The 20256-nt window shown below is 43.3% G+C and overlaps 6 protein-coding genes across 6 annotated transcripts; 2 read left to right on the top strand and 4 right to left on the bottom strand.

The window, feature by feature from the left end:
* Positions 1-5827: 5827 nt before the first annotated feature.
* Positions 5828-6964, top strand: EAE98_008891 (uncharacterized protein; the record flags this gene model as incomplete). Its single annotated transcript, XM_038956514.1, has 1 exon — positions 5828-6964. One exon carries the CDS (start codon positions 5828-5830, stop codon positions 6962-6964), a length of 1137 nt encoding a protein of 378 aa, XP_038807226.1.
* A 2912-nt stretch (positions 6965-9876) lies between these two features.
* On the bottom strand, positions 9877-10416 carry EAE98_008890 (uncharacterized protein; the record flags this gene model as incomplete). Its single annotated transcript, XM_038956513.1, has 3 exons — positions 9877-10015; positions 10094-10215; positions 10339-10416. The coding sequence occupies 3 exons, from the start codon at positions 10414-10416 to the stop codon at positions 9877-9879; spliced, it is 339 nt and encodes a 112-aa protein (XP_038807225.1).
* A 544-nt stretch (positions 10417-10960) lies between these two features.
* On the bottom strand, positions 10961-11755 carry EAE98_008889 (uncharacterized protein; the record flags this gene model as incomplete). Its single annotated transcript, XM_038956512.1, has 1 exon — positions 10961-11755. The coding sequence occupies one exon, from the start codon at positions 11753-11755 to the stop codon at positions 10961-10963; it is 795 nt and encodes a 264-aa protein (XP_038807224.1).
* An 805-nt stretch (positions 11756-12560) lies between these two features.
* On the bottom strand, positions 12561-14519 carry EAE98_008888 (uncharacterized protein; the record flags this gene model as incomplete). Its single annotated transcript, XM_038956511.1, has 5 exons — positions 14061-14519; positions 13778-13917; positions 13004-13153; positions 12734-12840; positions 12561-12656 (listed from the first exon to the last, which is right to left on the bottom strand). The coding sequence occupies exons 1-5, from the start codon at positions 14204-14206 to the stop codon at positions 12561-12563; spliced, it is 639 nt and encodes a 212-aa protein (XP_038807223.1). The 5' UTR covers positions 14207-14519.
* A 185-nt stretch (positions 14520-14704) lies between these two features.
* Positions 14705-16211, bottom strand: EAE98_008887 (uncharacterized protein; the record flags this gene model as incomplete). The annotated part of the gene is made up of 2 exons (XM_038956510.1): positions 14705-15355; positions 15411-16211. The coding sequence occupies 2 exons, from the start codon at positions 16209-16211 to the stop codon at positions 14705-14707; spliced, it is 1452 nt and encodes a 483-aa protein (XP_038807222.1).
* A 1855-nt stretch (positions 16212-18066) lies between these two features.
* EAE98_008886 (uncharacterized protein) lies at positions 18067-19873 on the top strand (the record flags this gene model as incomplete). The annotated part of the gene is made up of 3 exons (XM_038956509.1): positions 18067-18084; positions 18150-18388; positions 18457-19873. 3 exons carry the CDS (start codon positions 18067-18069, stop codon positions 19871-19873), a joined length of 1674 nt encoding a protein of 557 aa, XP_038807221.1.
* Positions 19874-20256: the final 383 nt, after the last annotated feature.

The following is a 20256-nucleotide window of genomic DNA, read 5'->3' as shown; positions in this document are numbered from 1 at the left end:
GATGTAATCCGTTGATTTCCATAATTTGACATTGATTTTGCCCCCCTTCTATAATACTCGCTTCCCTCCCTCGATACTTGTTCGGGCTTCAACTCATGCAAGATACCTCCCATCAATCTGCACCGTAACAACTACTAGCAAACGCTCTTGCAGCAAATGGATAAAGCCAAAGTGCGTTCTCGTCATTGCCAAGCTCAAAACATGCCCCCTTCATGTTCAACGCAACGCGGACCGGATCACACCAATATAAATTTTCATATAGAATTCGACCATAAGTAGAGTAAGGTTACCAAGCCTGGAAGAATACAGGGCTGTGTTTAAGTCCGGGAAAAGGAGAGGGATGAAGTGTCTATGGCACGTAGATCGGTAATGTCCATGATCGAAAGCATGGCGTAAATCTGCCCTAGATTTTCTTGATCATGGAACATATCCGGTATGCTGACGCCAGACGGTCCTATTCCAAGGGCATCGAATGGCTGAGAGGCGAGGATTTGAAGCTTGACTTTACCCTGCAATTTGTCCCGCGCAGCATGGCTGAAATTATGTGGGTGAATCGCGGCACCATGGGTAGTCCAAGTGGGGGGTGTAACTTATAGTGTGAAAGTCACCTAAACATCGAGACGACAACGGAGGTCACCTCGGTGTGATTTGGAGGAAGTCCGCCGGGAACGAAGTATGTTAAAGCCACACGGCTGGCAACAGTACTGATACTTGGCTATCGCATTTCTTCGTACTCCTCCAAGAATGAATAAACGTTTCATGTTCAACAGGCATCGCCAGTGTGAATGGATTTTATGTGCTTCCCCAAGACATGATCGTGGACAGTCATCGAGTTTAATTACACCAAATTGAGTATTAAACATGATCACCAGCTTCATATTTCTCGAATATCATATCCTTTTCAACGATAGTGTCATTTATATTTAGTCCCAGGGTTCTACACTTTTTCTGGGATACCATTGCATTGACTGTTATTGGGCAAGAACAGCATGTCTGACAACTTTAAAAATTGTGGTCCTCGTCTAGTTGACATCGGACATAAGATCTCATTTGGGAAGTGCGAGTCTACGAAAGTGGGATTCCGAATATGAAATGGAGACTCAACGTGAGAGACAACGTCAGGGTCTGAAGATCCCCGAAATGTTTGGAGAGAGGGCACGAGATCCTGTTTCAATGAAGGAGGAGGAGAGAAGTGACTTTTGAGAGGACGAATTTGATCCCAAAGTGAGAGCAAGAGTCTAAGAGCTTTTCATTTTAAAATTTGTCAAAAAGCTAAAGAGTGACAAGAGTTCATTTAAAAAAGAAAACTCTATTCATACACTTGAAAATTAGTTAATTTGGTGTATGTGGCATACGGCAATGCTGTGTTAGTATGAATTTGATATTTCATCCGGTTTGACCATATTGTGGTTGGTGCATAAGCCTTGTCCACATCAACTTCCCCCTACTCGCCTACTCCCCTCATCTACAAACCCTCGTTTGTGACTTAACTTATAAAGCTCGACATCATTTTGCACAGACGACTAAAGACCAAGTTCAGTTGTCTCGGTGCGTATATATGCAATATAATATGCAAGTACAACAAGCCTAACTACGAAAAGCGTGTTAAACGATGTACCTTCTTCAATTAGCTCGAGCATCGCATGGCATAGAGTTGGGTATGGCGCAACTTAGATCACAGCGGAAAGCCGACGATTTGAACGGATTAGGTCTGCGAGTCGGACTGTGAGAGAAATGTAAGCATTTCAAATTGCCACAAGCTTTCCCTCTCATTAGTCTCTGCGTTGCGCGTACGTGACAACAGATTCACAATAGACTTGTTCTCGACTTTCGGCGTTATTGCTTCTTAAGAACCAGATCATCGACAAAGCACTGTGAGATCAATTACACATTTGATTTATCCCCTGTCCTCTGTATAGAAAGTAATTTGTTCATCACGAAGTAGACATGATGTTGCCAGGTGGATTTGACGTCAGTACCCCAGCATGCGCAATAAGTATACTGATGTCAATAATATCAATCTGGTTGCGAAAGCGGCCTCTCTCCCGCGTTTTTCGTGGGGTCCTTGTATGCTGAGGAGGGGAGTATGGTATGGTTTGGGGGGGGGGGGGGCTTGGTGGGGTGAGACCTCCCTCCATGGACAGATCTTAATCGATGCACACAGACTTCATTCAGCCTGAAGCTTCATGCCCATGATGCCATCCATGATTGTTGATCATGCTTCTAGACATGCAGCGATTTCAAGAGCGATGTGACATTTCACTACTATCAAAGTGACATTATAGCTGGTAACAAACCTAGGTACTTCCATTTGATATCATGTTTCTTCATTCGTCACATATATCTCGGACCGATGGTTTCCCAAAAGTGTGTGCTTAACACTTTCACGCCCGTTCGTCTCAAGTGTTTCGAGAGGAGTGATTGGCTGTTTCGGCTCTCAAGGGAAGTGGTCGTTAGTTGATGGATCTTACCGTTAGCACTTGGACGCACACTTCCTTCCTAGAACCATACATCCGGAGCGGGATTGCGGTAATAAGTCTAACTGTGTATAGCAAATAGACCGATTTGAACTTCCGAAAGCTCCCGACAGTTCAAGTCGCAATAAAATAATACGGAATTGCCCGAACTAGACCCATTTCTTATGCTACTTCTCAAGCCCAATTGTCAAAACGAAGGGTAGCGAATTTCGATGATTGTCATTATTTTGTTTGGAGACCATCGGCCGAAACCCATCATACATGGATATGCTTAAACGGCTCTCGTGCATATGGAATAATAAACCGGGAAATCCTGAGCAGAAGAGCCTCATGCAATCTAGATCAAAGGACCCTTAATATCAGGGTTGACTTTTGGAGCCCTTCGGCGTAACTGTTTAGTATCTTTCGCGCTTCACGAATGGTGGACGGACGTAGCCGTAGACTCTAAGTATCATTAAAAGCCAGAACGCAAGAAATGCGAATTGGAGCTTTGCATAGATCTTTAAGCGTAGTATAGAGGTTAATTCCACTGTAACATTACCGAAAGTTTCATCGCTTCCTGAGAAATTTGACCTCAGGATAAATTCCGGTTGTCGCGGCTGTAGCGCAATTTCGTGAATCAGTTGTCCAGCTTTCCATGGGCTACCTTGAAACTACTCGACTACCGATACTACCGACGGAAGAATTAAAATGCGAAAATATACCTAGCTTGTTTCCGTGTGGTTTGCACGCGACATTTCACTGACCGTTTGTTAGAAATTAGTACAGTCCCTCGCTGATGGTTCAAAGTGAGTGAGTGGACTTTGCCATCCCCCATTTTGGGGATAGACTTGAGATGGCATGTCCACTCACTTGCAGTTGTTTTGCATGTGAAGAAGATCCATCGTCGGGTTGTCAGGCGTTCAAGTTAGTGCTTTTCTATTTTTTGTCTTCTTTGAGACAGGCACCAGGATTACCTCGTGCTAGACCCACCGAATTCGGAGCGATTGCGGTGTATTGATCGCAAACAGAGTCGTAAATATACTTGAGACTGTACTGAAATGATAGTGTTGTTCATTCTCCGCACCAATCCTAGGAAGTAACTATTGGTAACCTACTTTCAGACTTCAGTATCAAATTAGCGAAACGACTTTGAAAGTTGCCTAGTGATTAGTATATCCTTGCGTGGGGGAGCCGTGAACAAGTTCAAAATGGTGAACAGGCCAGCCCTCAAGGATCTTTTTCTGCACGTTCATGGAGTTACATGTGCTCTGCATTGGATATGCGGGGGCAAAGATGAGCGAGACCTAGGATGCTGGGCACCCTCATACCCTGGGAAACGAATCTAAAGGATTTCGAAATGGCTGAGATAGGATGCGAAACTGGCAAAACCATTGGATGCAGTCGCCAACATGCGTGGGGGTTCAACAATGCAAAGGAAATTCATTCGAACTGCTGCCCTCGCGAGTACAATCTGAAGTAGGAAATGATTTGACATCCACCATACTTGTCAAACTAGTTTTGAAGGCTCGGAGAGGTCGTCCGTTGGATAAATTGAGGAAAGAGATCGATAGAGGAGGAATCGCCGTTGGATGATTAATTTCCGTACAACACTTGGTTTCTTGAATGTGAAGATCGAGCGATGGTCCGATGGAGGATCGAGTTATTGCCTTATTAATGTGACATGTCGATAATGAACTTCGTATATTGCGGTAATTATTGACGGTAGTTGCGGATGTAAGAAGTGTGTATTCGTATTTGCATTGTATATGTGTGCGACGATTGTAACCTTGTGTTTGTGTTTGCTTGGAGAGAAGATGGGGATGGGATGGCGAAAGTTCCTTGATATTTGTTCATCATGTGACCTTCCTTGATTTGAAATCGAAATTCTTCACGAAGTTCGGTCGAAAATTGTCCATCACAAAAACTCGACCATGAAATATGATACTTTTCATTCCAGTGTGAGATGAGGGCACACGACATCTTATATAACCACAACTCTAATCTCATCTGCATCACGCCTTATCTATCTTTCGTCGGTTTCAACATCGGGTCTACAAATGATACCATCCTGCACAATCTAATCAAGACTGACAAGGTATTTCGCATTCCTGGGAAGACTGATTGATTGTATCTTGGCCTCTCATTCGGTTCGCGACAACGCTTGTACCCGTCCCTCAATTCCGCTGATAACATAGCTGCCAGATGGTCATATCGAGATGAGATAAGTGAAGATATGCCATTTTATTTGACCATTTGAGGGTAAATGGGGGAAGGTCGCACAATATCAGAAACGTGGGACCCCAGTAACTCGGGAGATCATTTCCCTCTTATCCTTCAAGATATACACCCTAATAGGCAACTCAACTTTTATACATCAGTTTTCTTAATGCCCTCCATGCTAAGGTGTACAAACACACAAGTTTGAAACCTTAGTCATTTATCCTCATGAACCTTATCTTTTCATCTCAAGTGAGTGTCTGTTCACTCAAACATCTGATAGTTGTCGGATTGTCCAAAGAGAGGAGGAGTTTAAGGCTGTTGGTGAATCAGGAAGCCTCTACCAAGGCTTCGTTCCATCAACTCACCTGTTTTGTTTGTCTTGTTTCCTAATTTGTCCCGTGGATAAAAAGTATCATAGGCGATATGAATTTGATAGGGTATATAAGACTCCAAGCAACATCATCTGTTTGCCTTATCTATGGATGGCACAATATCTTGGAATTTATCTCTTCAAGACGACCGATTCACTCTATTTCCATGGTGACATCCGTTTACTATTTCAATATCATTTGGAGCATCCTTTCAGCAACCCGGTGTCCGATTATTAGCCTAAGGGATTCAAGCCAATACAAAAATTGGCCATTCACAGGTCACACCCTACCGTCTAAAACAACGTCCACAAATGCTCCGATTGATCAGAACTTGTGCCTGCATCTTTGATCATAATCATATCATAAGCAGGTTTCAACAAGCCCCCAATAGCATTATCAGTTGTGAAGTACATCTTCGATATGACGACCGAAAAACCTTCGTGCGATGTTCAATTTGTCTGTTGAAAAGGGAAATGCTTCGTCGATGCTATTTATAACTCTGAACAATAACAATATTTATCGTCGTTACTATAGCTAGTCAAGATTCACCGTCTTTGTTCTTCGCATGATCCCCAAAATAAGTCGTGAATCAAATAATAACTTTGCTTTGTCTTCGCCCATTCACACAGGTCCAACTTCAACATCAAGTTCTTTGATAAATTCAATCAAGTCTAGTCAAGATGGCTTTTGTAATTACCATTAGCGGAAACTATGTTCGCTCATGGCTTCCGATTTAAGAATATTACAGCTTCATACAATACTACATCCTCATACAAGATGGCGACCCTGAACTACTCCTTACGGGTCAACGACGCGGTTTCGAACGCAGCTGGTATCTTAGTATCTGCGCCTCCTAACTATATCGTTTCAGCCGATACTGCTACTATTCCACCGTCGACTGGTAATACCCTTGCTCCTCCTGAGAGTTCGGTAACTCAATCACCATCATACTCGTTCCCAGATCCTAATGTCCTCATTCTCACTACTTTCTCAACAACCACCGTTCCGTATGTAGATCCGGTCATACAAGTTCCTACCCTATCTTCAGACCAACCAGCAACTGAACATGTCGCACCTATCACTTCATCTACATCCGTCTTATTTGGCTTTCCCGTGGTTTCCGCGGCACCAACAAGTACTATAAACATTAGCCCTTCTTCTACAATACTTCCAAATCTCTCACCTACATCATTAACTCCAACTCCGACTCTTACACCATCGTACATCATTCCCACCACTCTTGAAACATTATCTTCCCCTCCATCCCCACAATCAACACAAGCACCTGCGTCTCTCACATCCACCACAACAATTCCCACCAACTCTAACTCTTCAACCAGTCACCTCGGAGCCTACATAGGAGGCGCTTTCGGTGGTGCCGCAGTTATCATCCTTTTTCTCCTCGTCATCTTCTGTCTTGCCCGCCGTCGCAAACGTAGATCCCCCAAACACCATCCCGACCGTCCCGCTTTCATCGGCGGCTACGAATTAAAATTAGATAAAGTAGGAGATTTACAACGTGTGGTCCATGAGAAAATAGTTAGGAGGAATACATTTGAAGCGTGGAAGAGAGGTGTTGTGCCTGGTCTCAAGCATAATACAAATGATATGGCTGGGAAAAGTGAAATCAGTATTAGTGGTGAAACACCCCAAACTGGATATTCAAGTCCGCTAGGAGAGGTTGCAGAAAGTGCAATTTCGCCGGGCGTAGGTCAGGAGAGAAGAGAATCGTTTGGAGAAGAGGAACGGAGCGAAGTTGGGGATGATGAGGATACATATGTGGTCTCGCCGATTGAGGAGGAGCAGAAACCTTCGAGACCTGTATCTGGCATTAGTCCTTTGATATTTGAATGGGAGAATAGAGCAGATCAAAGAGGAGATTCAACGACTGGGATGATTGGGCAGGCAATATAGATTTGAGGGATTTACATCAGATACATCTAAGATGCAAGAAGAGAAACACATAGATCGAGTGTACATACTACTATTTATAGATTAGATACAGTTAGCTACTTCAATTTAACGCAGACTACCTTTACACTCAATGATATACATACATCCACATACTCTCGCAATAGAAGTTACAGTCCCGATCTACCTCACTACCATCCTTGTCTAATTTTGAATTTGATATATATATGTCTCAGTTTTGAACCCGTCCTCAACAAAAAACACAATCTCAAGCGGCTTTAGCTCACTTGGGAGAGCGCCAGACTGAAGTCCACTTCAGGAACCCAATAGATTCAATCTGTTTATCTGGAGGCACTGTGTTCGATCCACAGAAGCCGCATTCTGCGAGTTGAGGACCACCTTGACTTACATTCCCTTTTGCCATTTCTCCTTTTGCTCTGAATAGAATGGCAAAATGGCATTTTTTGGAGGTCTTGCTTGCAGTGAATGTGGGGAGAAAATCTCGTGTGAAAAAGGTGGAGATGAAAAATAGGGTAGCTCGGTTCGTGTGAGACTTCTAAGTGGGGAGAAGAGGGGTAGGCGAATCGGTATTCTCCTTTCTTTTGCCGAGGATATTTATCGTAGCGTCGTACTTTGTAGATAAAGTAACTAAGTGGCCTGGGTTGGATTTTGGTATTTTTGGATCTTTTTCTAGAGGTTTGGATGGAGTCGGTTCTTCTGTGTTGGTATTGTGGTTTATTGTGAGTAGTCATGTTTTTGAAGTTTTGTTCTAGCTTCACGGGATTGACGTGCGATGGATGCTATCATTTGAGAAATATGGAACTGCAGTCTTCAATTGCTGGAGTTTCATTACTTGGTATCTACCATAATATCCCATCTAGGCTATATAAAATCGCCCTTAATATCTCAGGCATGGGATAATACAGGCGTTGTGGAGGCTATGACGTTGTAGCTAAACCCTCGGAGGCTCTGCTTTTGGCATCCCGAGTGAGCCTTTACAGTTGAGGGTGATGATGTTGGGAGAAAATGTCAGATACATAGGTCTACGAGCTGGCTAGTTGATGAGCCATTCAGGTGGAAAGGTTTAAGTTGAATGTCTGAGTTGAATCCAGAAATTGGGATTGTATCATTCGAGACAGAAGGTCAGGTAGGAGAAGATAGCCTCAATTTCTCAATATCTATTGTTTTACTCATCTGGCGGGATATAATCAGGTGCCTGCTATGAGAGCTTGGTTTGTTATATCTCGGGATAAGGGGTCTAATGTTTTCATCATCGATTAGAGCGAGACAATGATTGAGCCACAGGCCTGTTGTATTTCCATTACGGTTATCCAAAGCATCTCCCGACTTCGTGCCTGGCAAAGAACACATGTGGAAGTCATGGATACGGTTCACTGGAGTGATGAAGTTCATTGGAAAAATGACTCGGAAGAAGTAAGTAGCGTGAGGATAAATCCTTAAAATGGCCCTTGCCCAAAGTATAAAACTGCTGTCTATATGCATTGAATGTGAAAGTTGAAGTTGGTAATTTTACAATGGCACAACTTCATTCTCACACTTCTTTGCCATTCACGTTGCAAGTCACGACGCTTTACCATGGAAAAGAATTCTGATCATCTTTTGCCAATCTTTAAAACAGCATGCCACAGATCTTTTTTCTAATCTCAAGGTGAGTACAAAGCTCTTGATGACGAACCAGATCCCAACCACCCGCAACATCAACTGGGTGACGCATTTAGAGCTACTCACCATTAACACGCATGCGAACCCTGAATGTTGAAGACGAGATGGAACTATCAACCAGAACGAAGAGAGGCTTCGTAAATAAGACTTCCTAACCATTAGAGGTCGTCGATATAGGCTGGCAAAGACCTAGTAATTGTCTCTTCATCCACCCACATAAAAGCAACAGCAGTGTACGTGAATTATTCCAAGCGCATGTATTTTTCAAACGACAAAACATATTCTTGCCAACGACTCTTGATATACATCTATCCAAACACGTTTTTCCACATATATCATTCAAACGGTGTTTGCCATATCAAACATGGATAACTGTGGGTTGTCGGTCTTCAGTGCATGTCGTCCCCCACCTTCTGATGAATTGATGTGGGTCTTTTGAAATCTTGCATCTATATAACAAACTATGCGATTTGTTCAGCATCAAACATCCCTCGTGGCGCAATTGGCTAGCGCGTTCGACTGTTATGTGAAGCAACTCATCCGTACAGATAAATCGAGAGGTTCGTGGTTCGACCCCACGCGAGGGAGTTTCTCTTTTGTTTTTTTGCACCGACATGCGACGATTGACATCTGCATAATCGAATAAGCTAGCTTTTTGAGGAAATCATTAAGTTAAGGAATTTGCTGAGCCATTGGTTGGTTGTATGAGCAAAGACAATGGCTAGGAAAATAAGGGTAGAGAGGGAGACGTAGAAAGTTTTGTTTGAATTTTTAGATTTTATCCTCCCCATTGAACAACAATTCGCTCGTCAATATCGATCAGCGATCCATTCGTTCTAATCTTCTTGAACCTTTCTCTAGTACAATGGTTGGTGCTGGTTCAAGCCCACCAGAGTGAGAGGTCCGTCTCCGTATTCTGCTTCTGCTTCTTACGTTCCTTGGTCGACGCGAGATGGAGAGAAGCATGAGAAATCATACCTTCGGAGATAGGGTTGCTATCTCAATCTTTCGCGAAGGATCGTGCTTTAAAATGCCGCAAAGCCGTGAAGAGATAGATGTGCATGCCGAGAGCCCTATTGGCAATCGCAGTCTTGACTGGGACGGCAATCTTTTGCCCATGCCGGAACTGGCCATTTGATATCCTACTGCGTGTGTAGGTTTCAATGTTTTGCTCTCATATCCGAATCCACATGCCTCCTGCCTCCTAGACTATTCGTAGCCAGAAAGTACGTTCAGAAATCGGAGTCAGAGTCCTCCTTACGCTCTGCTGCCCGATTGTTGTTTCCTTTTGTTTGCCCCTGTCCCTGTTGTTGTTGCTGTGCACTCCCCGCGATTGTCTCTTCTCCTAAAACTTTGCTTGCAGCCATGAATCTATATTATTAAGGAAATTGTTAGCCTTATTCCTTATGTAGAATTCGGTTTGATGAATCTGAGAAACAGTAAACTTACAATCCTCCATGATAAGCACCCAAGCCTCGAATAGACTCAGCTTGTATACTAGTATTTCGTAGAAGATTCTCAAGATCACCAAGGTTGGCAGAGAGTTGTGCGAGCTGTGCGTGTAGATGAGACTGGAGTTATTAGTTAGTATTGTTGGATGCGTTGTTTTGAACGAGACGAAAGCTTTGATCAATAGAATATGAAAGTGAAAATGAAATACTAATAGAGTATCTAGAGGGGCTTGGGAATCATACCAGCTGTCGAGGTTTGGTACTACTACTGGGTGCAGCGGAAAGACGAGGTGCACCGCCGCCGGGAAGTCTAGATGACATCGTTGTAGGAACTAGATGGGGAAAATGCGATATTGAGTGAAGAAGTCAAATGGAGAAATCCCAAAGATTCGAGACACCCGATAAGTCTGTGGTTGCGCAGGAGGTGGTTTGGACTGGACCTATGGAGGGGTAGATAATTATCGAGGAAAGACTTGATCCGAGTTACCACAACACTCTTATTTGTGGTAAAGGCAAATGTTATTTATCTATCATATGACTTTGAGAAATAAGGGACGTTTTGTATTATCTTTCAGTCTGAGGTCTTGAATTGTTTGTTATATTGCACAGCAGTAAGTTGCGTGTGTTTGGAAGAAAGCACCTTGTAAACAAACATATGGGTGTGCACGGGCCATGGTGATTTTGTACAAATGTACGAGTATTATTGGTATTTTATTATTGCAGTTCCTCTAAACCACTTTCGAGAGTGTGAAGATCAAACGATCGATCTCATTCTCCGTGTAAGACACTGCATGATCCTCGAATATAGACCGGCCAGATCAAGACTTGCTGGACTGCTCTCCAAACTATTAGACTGACCAGTTGATCAGACTAACCTTTCGTTATTCCTCACGAGTCCACCAGTCGTGTTGACCTTCTGTTCAATAAACTGCCAGACAATGTCATTGAATCCATAAAGATCCGCGGCCCAAACTTGTTCAATGAGCGGACCTAAAGAACCCGATGGCAGAGAGTAAGGGGTTGGTGACTCGTAATTACGAAAATATGATGGATGGTCATCAATGTGTGTGAACTTCGAAGTGCCAAATACTTCTTCAATCCGTTCGCGGAAGCCAAATCGCGAAGTCTCGCCGTAATACAAATTTGGCGTACCAAAGTAATTTCCATGGAAATCAAACACCCGGCAATTTGGCCCAAACAAGTGCATGGGACGACCTTCGTATCCAAGGGCAACGTACCTACAACCTTCTAAGCAGACAGCTTTCATATCGTTTCTGATAGCGGCATGAGCTTTACTAAACAGTCTCAGGTATGATATGTTTACAGGGGATTTCATACCACCTGTAAACACATTGTGCAATTCATAAAAGTATGAATCCAAAGGATCAGCTTTAAGGTGTGGAACATCGCAGTCAACGTTGAAGTATATACGGGCTTTCGAAGGTTCCGCAGCAAAGCAAAGCTTGTAGAATCTCAGAGTCTCATTTCGTGATTCTTTGCAGACGTGAAGGCCAGTAGGAATGGTGGCATTGCTCATGAAATGACCCTCGATAAAGAAGATGCGGATCAACCGGGGTCCAGGGAACGATAATCTCCATATTTTAAGACGAAGCTCGAGGGGGATTCTTCGAAATGGATGGAAGGTATCCTGTGGGGTCATTGCTGATGCCATGTCGTTGTTTGTTGTTTGTTTTTTGGTAAACAACTTTGGTGATTGAGTCACTTGAGGATCGAGGTTGAAAGTTTTGTTTTCAAAACCTCAGAGAAGGGATGGTGGGCTTTGTATAGGTACCTATGAAAAGAAATCTCATAGGCCGTACAATACAAACGAGTGAATTACCAACCAAGCTAAGCCATGACATAACATGAATTCACTCATTATGATTCCACTAATCACTACACCACATTACGAGCTCCAATGGGCCGTCATTTTGTCGGTGACATACGGCGTCTTCAATCAGTTGGTTGCCCGTCCCATCCCTATACTCCTAGTGCTCTGGAACTTACGGATCAAACCGGCAACAATCAACATACGATAGGTGCCTGCATTACTACTGTCCAACACCACATCGTCAGGTTCAATTTCTCAGAAGATTCAATAGTCAGAAAGCTTTTCGACATCACATTCTCTACAACACAGAACTCTCATCCGATCCACTTTCGATCGAAATTATACCACTCGCAATCTCATCCCCCATGGCACCTCTATGGTGTGAGACCAACCTTCAACTAAACCCTTATAATTATTCCTCTCGGGTCATTCATGTACAAGTGTAACTCCAAGTTTTTACACGGCCATTTCAGAAGATAGAGGATTATATCAAGACATGGAAAGGAGGTGACTGCTCTGGTGATTGAACCTCGAGTTCCCAAGCATCCAAATACCAGCAAAAGTATCGAAACCACATTACTCCCTTCAAGATGGGCCCCGGTACTTTCTACCCGGCATATCTCAAACTTCCCACTTATTTCCCCTCGCTCTCCCCACCAACTGCAGGTCTATCCAAATACCAACATCTGATATCACTCAGCTTCCCCTCGTCGATCCTTCTCGAATAGAACTACTCGTATCACAAAATCATTAGTCTTCTCCCCCTCTCTCTAAAACACCAATCTTCTTTCCGCACAAGAAACTCACATTTTCAAGAACTTCCCCCTTTCTCGCTCCGACTTTGGCTATTATCCTCTCGCTTGCTTTATTTCTCGGATCGATTTTTGCCACAAGGTGTGGGATGTGAGATCTTTCTATGTGCGGAGATGACTGTGTTAGTATGTCCTGTTTCGTTTCTCTGAAGAAAATTCTTGGATTGATTATGGGTGAAGGAATATTTCCCCCGCCCTAAACATGCTATCTACATTACAGACGACGGAAATGAATAGGAACGAAAAGAAGAAAAAGAAAACATACCTTCCATCCCCCAATAAATCTTCAAAAATTCAGTTACTCCCCACGTAGCATACCCATTACCATAATAATCGGGATTCACACAATAGCCCATTTCGAGACCCTCGGGCGATGGGCGGTTGGTGCCGACGAAACCTACGCATTTGGGTCGGTCTGGGAGATGTTAGTTGGGGAAGGAGAAGTGATGAAGGTGAAAAGGAGAGATGGCGAGGAAGATGTGTATGAGGATCAAGATATCAAAGGGCTGCTTGAAAAAATGGGTATGAGATAAAGCTTCAAGCTTTTGAAGATTTCACGAGATCAACTCTTCAAGAATTCAATGTCGGAGTATGAGTTTAAACTTCAAACACCCTTACTCCTTCTATAGAACCGACAAATTTCCTCACCACGCCAAATCATAGAACCATTTCTCACCTGATCCTTACTCAAGGATCGAAGAGAAAATCTATCCTCCAAGCCCAACTTGAGATTTTCAACTATCTACTGAGCAATGATATTTCATCCTCGAAGCTCAATAATTTAACTATATCAGAAGCTACCCTGGAGACTTCCAGATTGCGCTTGCCTCCCTCTCCTTTTTTGTTCAATTCTCGCGTAGAATTAATCCCCTCTCTGACATTCCCATCCCCCCATCCTCATCTCCCACCAAAGAAACTCCAACCCGTCACTCCTCACTCATCACTCATCACTCCACACAAAACCAAAACGAAAAAACTCCCAAAACAAAATCCCCAAACAAACTCCCAAAGCAAGACCCCAAAGAAAAAAAACACTCACCACCCTCCCCCTCCCCCTCAACCAAAATCGCAAACTTATCAATCCCCACCGCCTCTCCCCCCGGATTCTTCTCCGTCCTCGGTAAAATATATTTCAAAAACTCCAATGCTTCTTCTTTTGTTTTCATAGGGGCTTGTCTTCTATATTCCCCCCGCTTCGTTAGAATCAGATTCCTCATTCCCCCCATCCCTCCCTCATTCTTTTATACGGGAAGAAAAAACAAAAAAGGGACAATAAGAAAAGGAAGAAGAGAAAGTAGACCGACGAAGAAAAGAAAACATACGACCAAATAACTCCCCTCTCCTCTCTCCAAATCTCCCAGAAATCATCGAGATGTTCGGTTGGAGTTAGGGGGACCAGTTTAAGATTTTGATGGGGTTTTAGAGGATTGGAGGGTGGGAATTGGGTTTGAGTAGTGTTTGAGTCCATTGTGTGTGTAGATTTATTTGTGATGAGAATGGTTGGAGTGGTTGGCGATTGGATGGCGGATGGTGGATGGTGGATGGGATTGGCGAATGGGGTTTGAGAGTGGGGGTGGATGTAGATGAGGGGTATAAAATGACTTGAATGGATTGAGATTCTGATCAAGTATTTTGAGGGTAGCAGGAATGGGAGACGAAGATGAGAACAAGGTTGAAGAACAAGTCAGATTGAGAGATAATTGACAAGTTGACGCATACAAATAATGAAGCACTCTATATGTGATTCTATTATGACACATACGGCGAGCACCGACGTCACCATGTAAGATTTTGGTGCCAAAATTCAGAATATGTAACGAGAAGTGGAACTTGCATTGCACAACTAAAGGAAAGATGTTGATTGAGAAATCTGTAATTTCTTATTTGTTTTCGATATCGAAAAGTATTATACATGTTCCGTATTCCATATCCGGATCGCTTGTTACACTTTCGTCCCTACCCCTACTTACAATTCCTCATTCATATAAGGAATCAATCTCTCCATCAGATCTTCCACCTCCAATTCCTCACCAGCCCACATCTCTCCGCCAGGAGTCTTGGGTGGAATTAAAACGGAGCTCAAAACATGAATAACGCCATCCTTTGCAATACCATCTTGAACACTGACGCTGCTGAATCCATTGATTCTGATAGTAATGAAACCACCAAATCTGCCAACATCAATACTTAGACTCTTATCTTTCAACAAGGTAGGCAAATCAACGTGAAAATGTCCCTTGGGGATGTCCGCAGTATCGATTCCATCAACCTCATTGATGCCCCGATCATCAGACTTGGCTTTGTAGAAAGCATCGGAGTAGAGAGTTTGATTTGCAACAACGTGATATTTGAGAAGAGCTTTTAGGTATTTCTGACCATAATTGCTGAAGAGGAAAGCATTGATTCTAGGACCAAGCTTTTGGAATGCCCAGTTACTGGGTGCGAATAATGTTCCTCCTGTGTGATGAGATGCAGCAATGGCATCGAAAAGACCGGTTTTTTCGAGACCAAGTTGGAGAGTTGAAAACTCGCCAGGAAGGAGCTCGATGATCTTAAGGGCTGGGGGAGGTGGCAGGAGAAGTGAATCGACGCCGTGGATTACTCCGTTTGTACCGAACTATTGAAGTTCAGGTTAGTATTATGTTAATATGGGAAGAGGCGATGGAACATACAATATTGACAGCAATGACTCTGCTGTAGAAGTTGACGGCTAATCCCTTCAAACCCAAACCGACACGAAGACGTTGAGGTTCGTCACCGAGACGGCCTTCCTTCAATGCGGTCGGAATAGTATGCGAAACGAGGACACGACCAGCAGGATAGAAATCCGGAGATACGTGATATTCAAGGACGGCCTTGATCAATTCCTTTGAAGGTTTCTTGTGATGTTCTGGAATCTTCTCAAAGGCCTTGTCAGTTGGTGCGAATACGGTGTAGTTTGCCGCCGTGCCGTTCAAAGCATCAACAAGATCTGGATATTCGTTGATAAGCTCAGCAAGTTTGGTAGTGTACTTGCTGCTAGCAATCAATTCATATACAGTCTTGTTAGGCTTTCCATGACCGTGATGTGGGTTTTTTGGGTGGTGAGGAGGTTTTCCATGGTGTGGAGGCTTCTCATGAGGGTGATCGAAAATATCGATATCCTCAACGGCAGAAATGGCAGAGTCTAACCAGCCGGATATATCAAACTTTGACATTGAGTGGTGACATTCGATGACATTCTGGGCCTTTTGACCGGCCTCGGAAAGGGTATCGATAGCGTTGTCAAAGGCATTCTCGCTGAATGCAACTGCATCTTTCAAGGATTTTTCGGCATGGGAGATAAAGTTGTCCTTGATTTCTGGGATTCTATCAAGCCATGTCTTTGAAGACTTCTGAGATTCGACAATGATCTGGTTGGTTATCTGTTCGTCAGGAATAACGAAGGCGGTAGCAACTACCGCAAAGGGCAAAAGAGTAGTTGAGAACCTCATATTGATATGATTGATAAATGTAAAAAGAGAAATGAGGCGGGAATAAAGGAAGTAGATATAAATATAATGGAATGCTGTGATCAGGGCCAAGGTACTAGTGATTCAATGACGCCTTCTCACGCCGCGTAAATGATTTGAAACAGAGACAACTCGGCTCGGGTTCGATTCGTTTGCTGAGAAGGTTGAGGCGAAGGCCAACCAACCAGTCAATTTTGCAATGAAACTTTGATCAATATGATGCGGATATATCAAGAACACCGACAGAAGTCAAACATGAGACACCGATAGATGTCGCAAAGCCAATTGATATATATTCCTCTCCAAAGTCAAGCTTTTGCTTGCTTGTCAAGTATTGTGTTGTTTCAATACGCGTATTCGTACCAAAGAAGGATGGATTAGAAGGCAGTCAATGCTTGCGTGTTTCTTTGTAAGAAGACGAAATCCATAACATCATCGATCCAAAGAGAAGGAGGAGGCGTTATGATGCTTTGTTGCTTGATGCAGCTTGCCAGCCAATCATTCTTGTTCATTGGACATTTACCCCTCGATCGGAGGTTGTGAAGACCGACGGACAAGGTGTGAAATGAAAGTCCGCTCAGTCCGATGAAGATATGGTATGACGAATCATTAACGATACGATAGCTGGTAGGCACGTGGTAGGTATATCGTAGATGAACGTGGTATTATGTGTAAGATTTTATAATGAAAGTTGTGCAAAGATTGAGTGGTCGTGGTCTCTCATATAGATGGATGTCTGGCGAGTCTGATAGGAAACAGGAAACATCGGACGGGAGGCACGGAAGCTACTCGCCTATTTAATGTAAATAGTTCTAGCTGGTGTCGTGGGTATGTAGCGTTCAGTATCCAAGTTGCAGAAGTGGAAGAGGTTGATTTATTCTAATACTTGTAATCTTACAAGGTTTTGGCTGTCTACGATACACCCGTCGCCGTTCTTGATATCATAGGCTTCCAAGGTTAACAAGATCTAATCTGCAGACACGCTTGCGGTTCAAAAAGCCTGATAGAATCTGGCTCGAAGTTGCTTACCACCTCACGGACACTACACTCTCTTCACCTCACCATCATCGAACGATAACGATAAGAGGATGCAATTGTGGGGAACAGCATAGGAAACACAAAATCGATCAATTCTTGCCTGGTCCTGGCATCTAACACATCTGGAACACCTTCTACAATAGCTCCAACCATCTCATCGTTTTCTGGAGCTTCGTTTGGCCCGGTCTAAGCACAATCAATGAAACTTCATCATCAATACCACTTCTATCATGATTATTTCAAGCTTCAAGACTTTTCACACTCAGACTCAGGGAGTAGGTAGCTCCACAACTTGAGGCCTCGCGCCTCGTAGCAGGGTTACGAAACAAGCTTTTCCACCATATTTCCCGTGGAGCCACCATGACGCTTGGCGGAGCTTTTTCGATCTCAAGCAGTCAAACCTCACCATGAATCAATCCATGCTTCTATGAATAGCATGTGTAGAAGACCACTTCAATTGGATCAACAAGTATTCATCAGGTAAAAGAAACTCTCTTTATGTGGTTTTTGGGTGGTTAGTGGCTGGTGCTTGCCCGTGCTTGCAAGCTACGTTGAGTTAAATCCATCAGATGTCGTCATCTTCATTAAGGTGCTTCTGCTAAGTGAGTGAATTTGTTCGATGCCTTTCAATAAAGCTGCTGTGTTACCTACCAGCTAGGAAATTGACATCTCAAATCATTCTCCCTTCTCACCATTCTCAATACTATTAATATACTATCAACTTGCTATTTTCCCCATACTTCTCTAGAAATTTTAAATACTATACCACCATTGCAACTTTCAATCTAACATAATCACCATGTCTCTCGCACGCCATGTAAGTTGACATTCTCCCAAGCTTCCCATGCTAAGCTTCCCATACTGACAGTATCTTCAATTCAGGTCGACCCAGATCAGATTATTCAGAATCTACAGAGTATGCATATGAAAGAAGCCGGTCAAAAGCATGTACACACCAAAGGAGGAACTTCCCATATTACCCCATACTCGACTCGATATGCTTCCAAACAAGAAATCTCCAAGTTCGAAATACCTCAAGATGGAGCACCAGCAGATGCTGTTCATCAAATGTTGAAAGATGAATTAGATCTTGATGGCAGACCTAATTTAAACCTAGCAAGGTGTGTTCAGTTGCTCAGATCATTAGAGGAACGTGAAGCCGGTTGAAAAATGCTAATCTCGCCATCAGTTTCGTGGGTACATACATGGAAACTCATGCTGAACAATTAATGTTCGAGAATATTTCAAAAAATATGTCCGATGCAGACGAATATCCAGCAATGATGCAAATGCATACACGTTGTGTTTCTATTATCGCTAATCTTTGGGGAGCACAAAAGGGAGAGAAAGCTATTGGATCTGCAACAACCGGTTCTTCAGAAGCTATTCATCTTGGTGGTTTAGCTATGAAGAGACGTTGGCAAGAAAAGCGTGAGGCTGAAGGAAAAGATAAATCCAAGCCAAATATCATCATGGGATCGAATGCTCAAGTAGCTCTTGAGAAATTCGCCAGATACTTTGAGGTTGAGGCTAGAATTCTCCCTGTTTCTGAAAAGTCAAATTTCAGACTTGATCCGGAATTGGTCAAGGAGAATATCGATGAGAATACTATTGGTATCTTCGTTATTTTAGGAAGTACATACACCGGTCACTATGAACCAGTTGAAGAAATCTCCAAGATTTTAGATGACTATGAAGCCAAGACTGGAGTTGATATCCCAATCCATGTCGATGCTGCGTCCGGAGGCTTTGTAGCTCCATTCACCCATGCTAAAGCTGGTGGTCCAAAGTGGAACTTTGAGCTCCCACGAGTAAAATCCATCAACACATCCGGTCACAAATTTGGTCTTGTGTACGCAGGTGTAGGCTGGATCATCTGGCGCGATGAGTCTTACCTTCCCAAACATCTTGTCTTCGAACTCCACTATCTAGGTGGAACAGAAGAGTCTTACACTCTTAACTTTTCTCGACCAGGTGCTCAAGTCATCGCTCAATACTATAACCTCATCCATCTTGGATTCAATGGTTACCGTCAAATCATGGAAAATTGCATGAGCAACGCCCGTCTCCTTTCCAAATCTCTCGAAGCCACTGGATGGTATACATGTGTCTCCGACATTCACCGCAAGAAAGGTGAACACACATTCCAAGGCCTAAGCGCCCCCGTCTTCAGCAAAGAAGACGAAACCTCCGCTGATTACAACGCCGGTCTCCCTGTCGTCGCCTTCCGTTTCTCAGACGAATTCAAGAAAGAATTCCCACACATCGAGCAAGAGACTATCTCCAATCTTCTTCGCGCTAAACAATATATTATTCCCAACTACCCACTTCCCCCTAACGAGGAAAAGACTGAAATTTTAAGAGTGGTAGTTAGAGAGAGTATGAGTTTTGATTTATTGGATCGGTTGATCTCAGATATCTGTGCCACGACGCAGAATTTGATCGATAATGATGAGCAGGATCTGAGCATTTTGAGTAAACAATTGGCTAAGGGACATGGAAGCGCGGAGAAGAATCATGGAAGTGTGGGACATAAGCATGGAAAGGGACAAGGAAAGGGTGGTAACAGACCAATGAGTGATGGAGTACATAGAGCGGTTTGCTAGATGCTACGGGTTTATGATTTATGGGTATAGAAATAATAATGGTATTATGCAAGAACAAACGTGGATGGTATTGGTTCCGAGTGTGATTTATTTGAGTGAGAAATAGATCAATGAGTTGTAGAGCATTCTCATTCCTTTCCTTTCGAATATTCAAGACTTCGATGGCAACTCAATATTTCTTGCCATCTCCTCATCAATCTAGGTACTGTCTCGATACATACTTACACATACTATCACATCTGAACCCATACTACCATCACTCTAACCCCAAACTCTCCAACGAGACCACCTCTTTCAAGGTATCTACTACAAGAATCTATACCCAAGTAGGTAATCAGTTATCCCTCGCTAACCCCCCCCCATCAAAATTTTCAAGCCCCAAG

Source organism: Botrytis deweyae (assembly GCF_014898535.1).
Source record: "Botrytis deweyae strain B1 chromosome Unknown BDEW_024, whole genome shotgun sequence".
Taxonomy (NCBI): domain Eukaryota; kingdom Fungi; phylum Ascomycota; class Leotiomycetes; order Helotiales; family Sclerotiniaceae; genus Botrytis; species Botrytis deweyae.
Note: the sequence above shows the minus strand (reverse complement) of the source record. Positions and strands in the feature narration are given on the sequence as shown.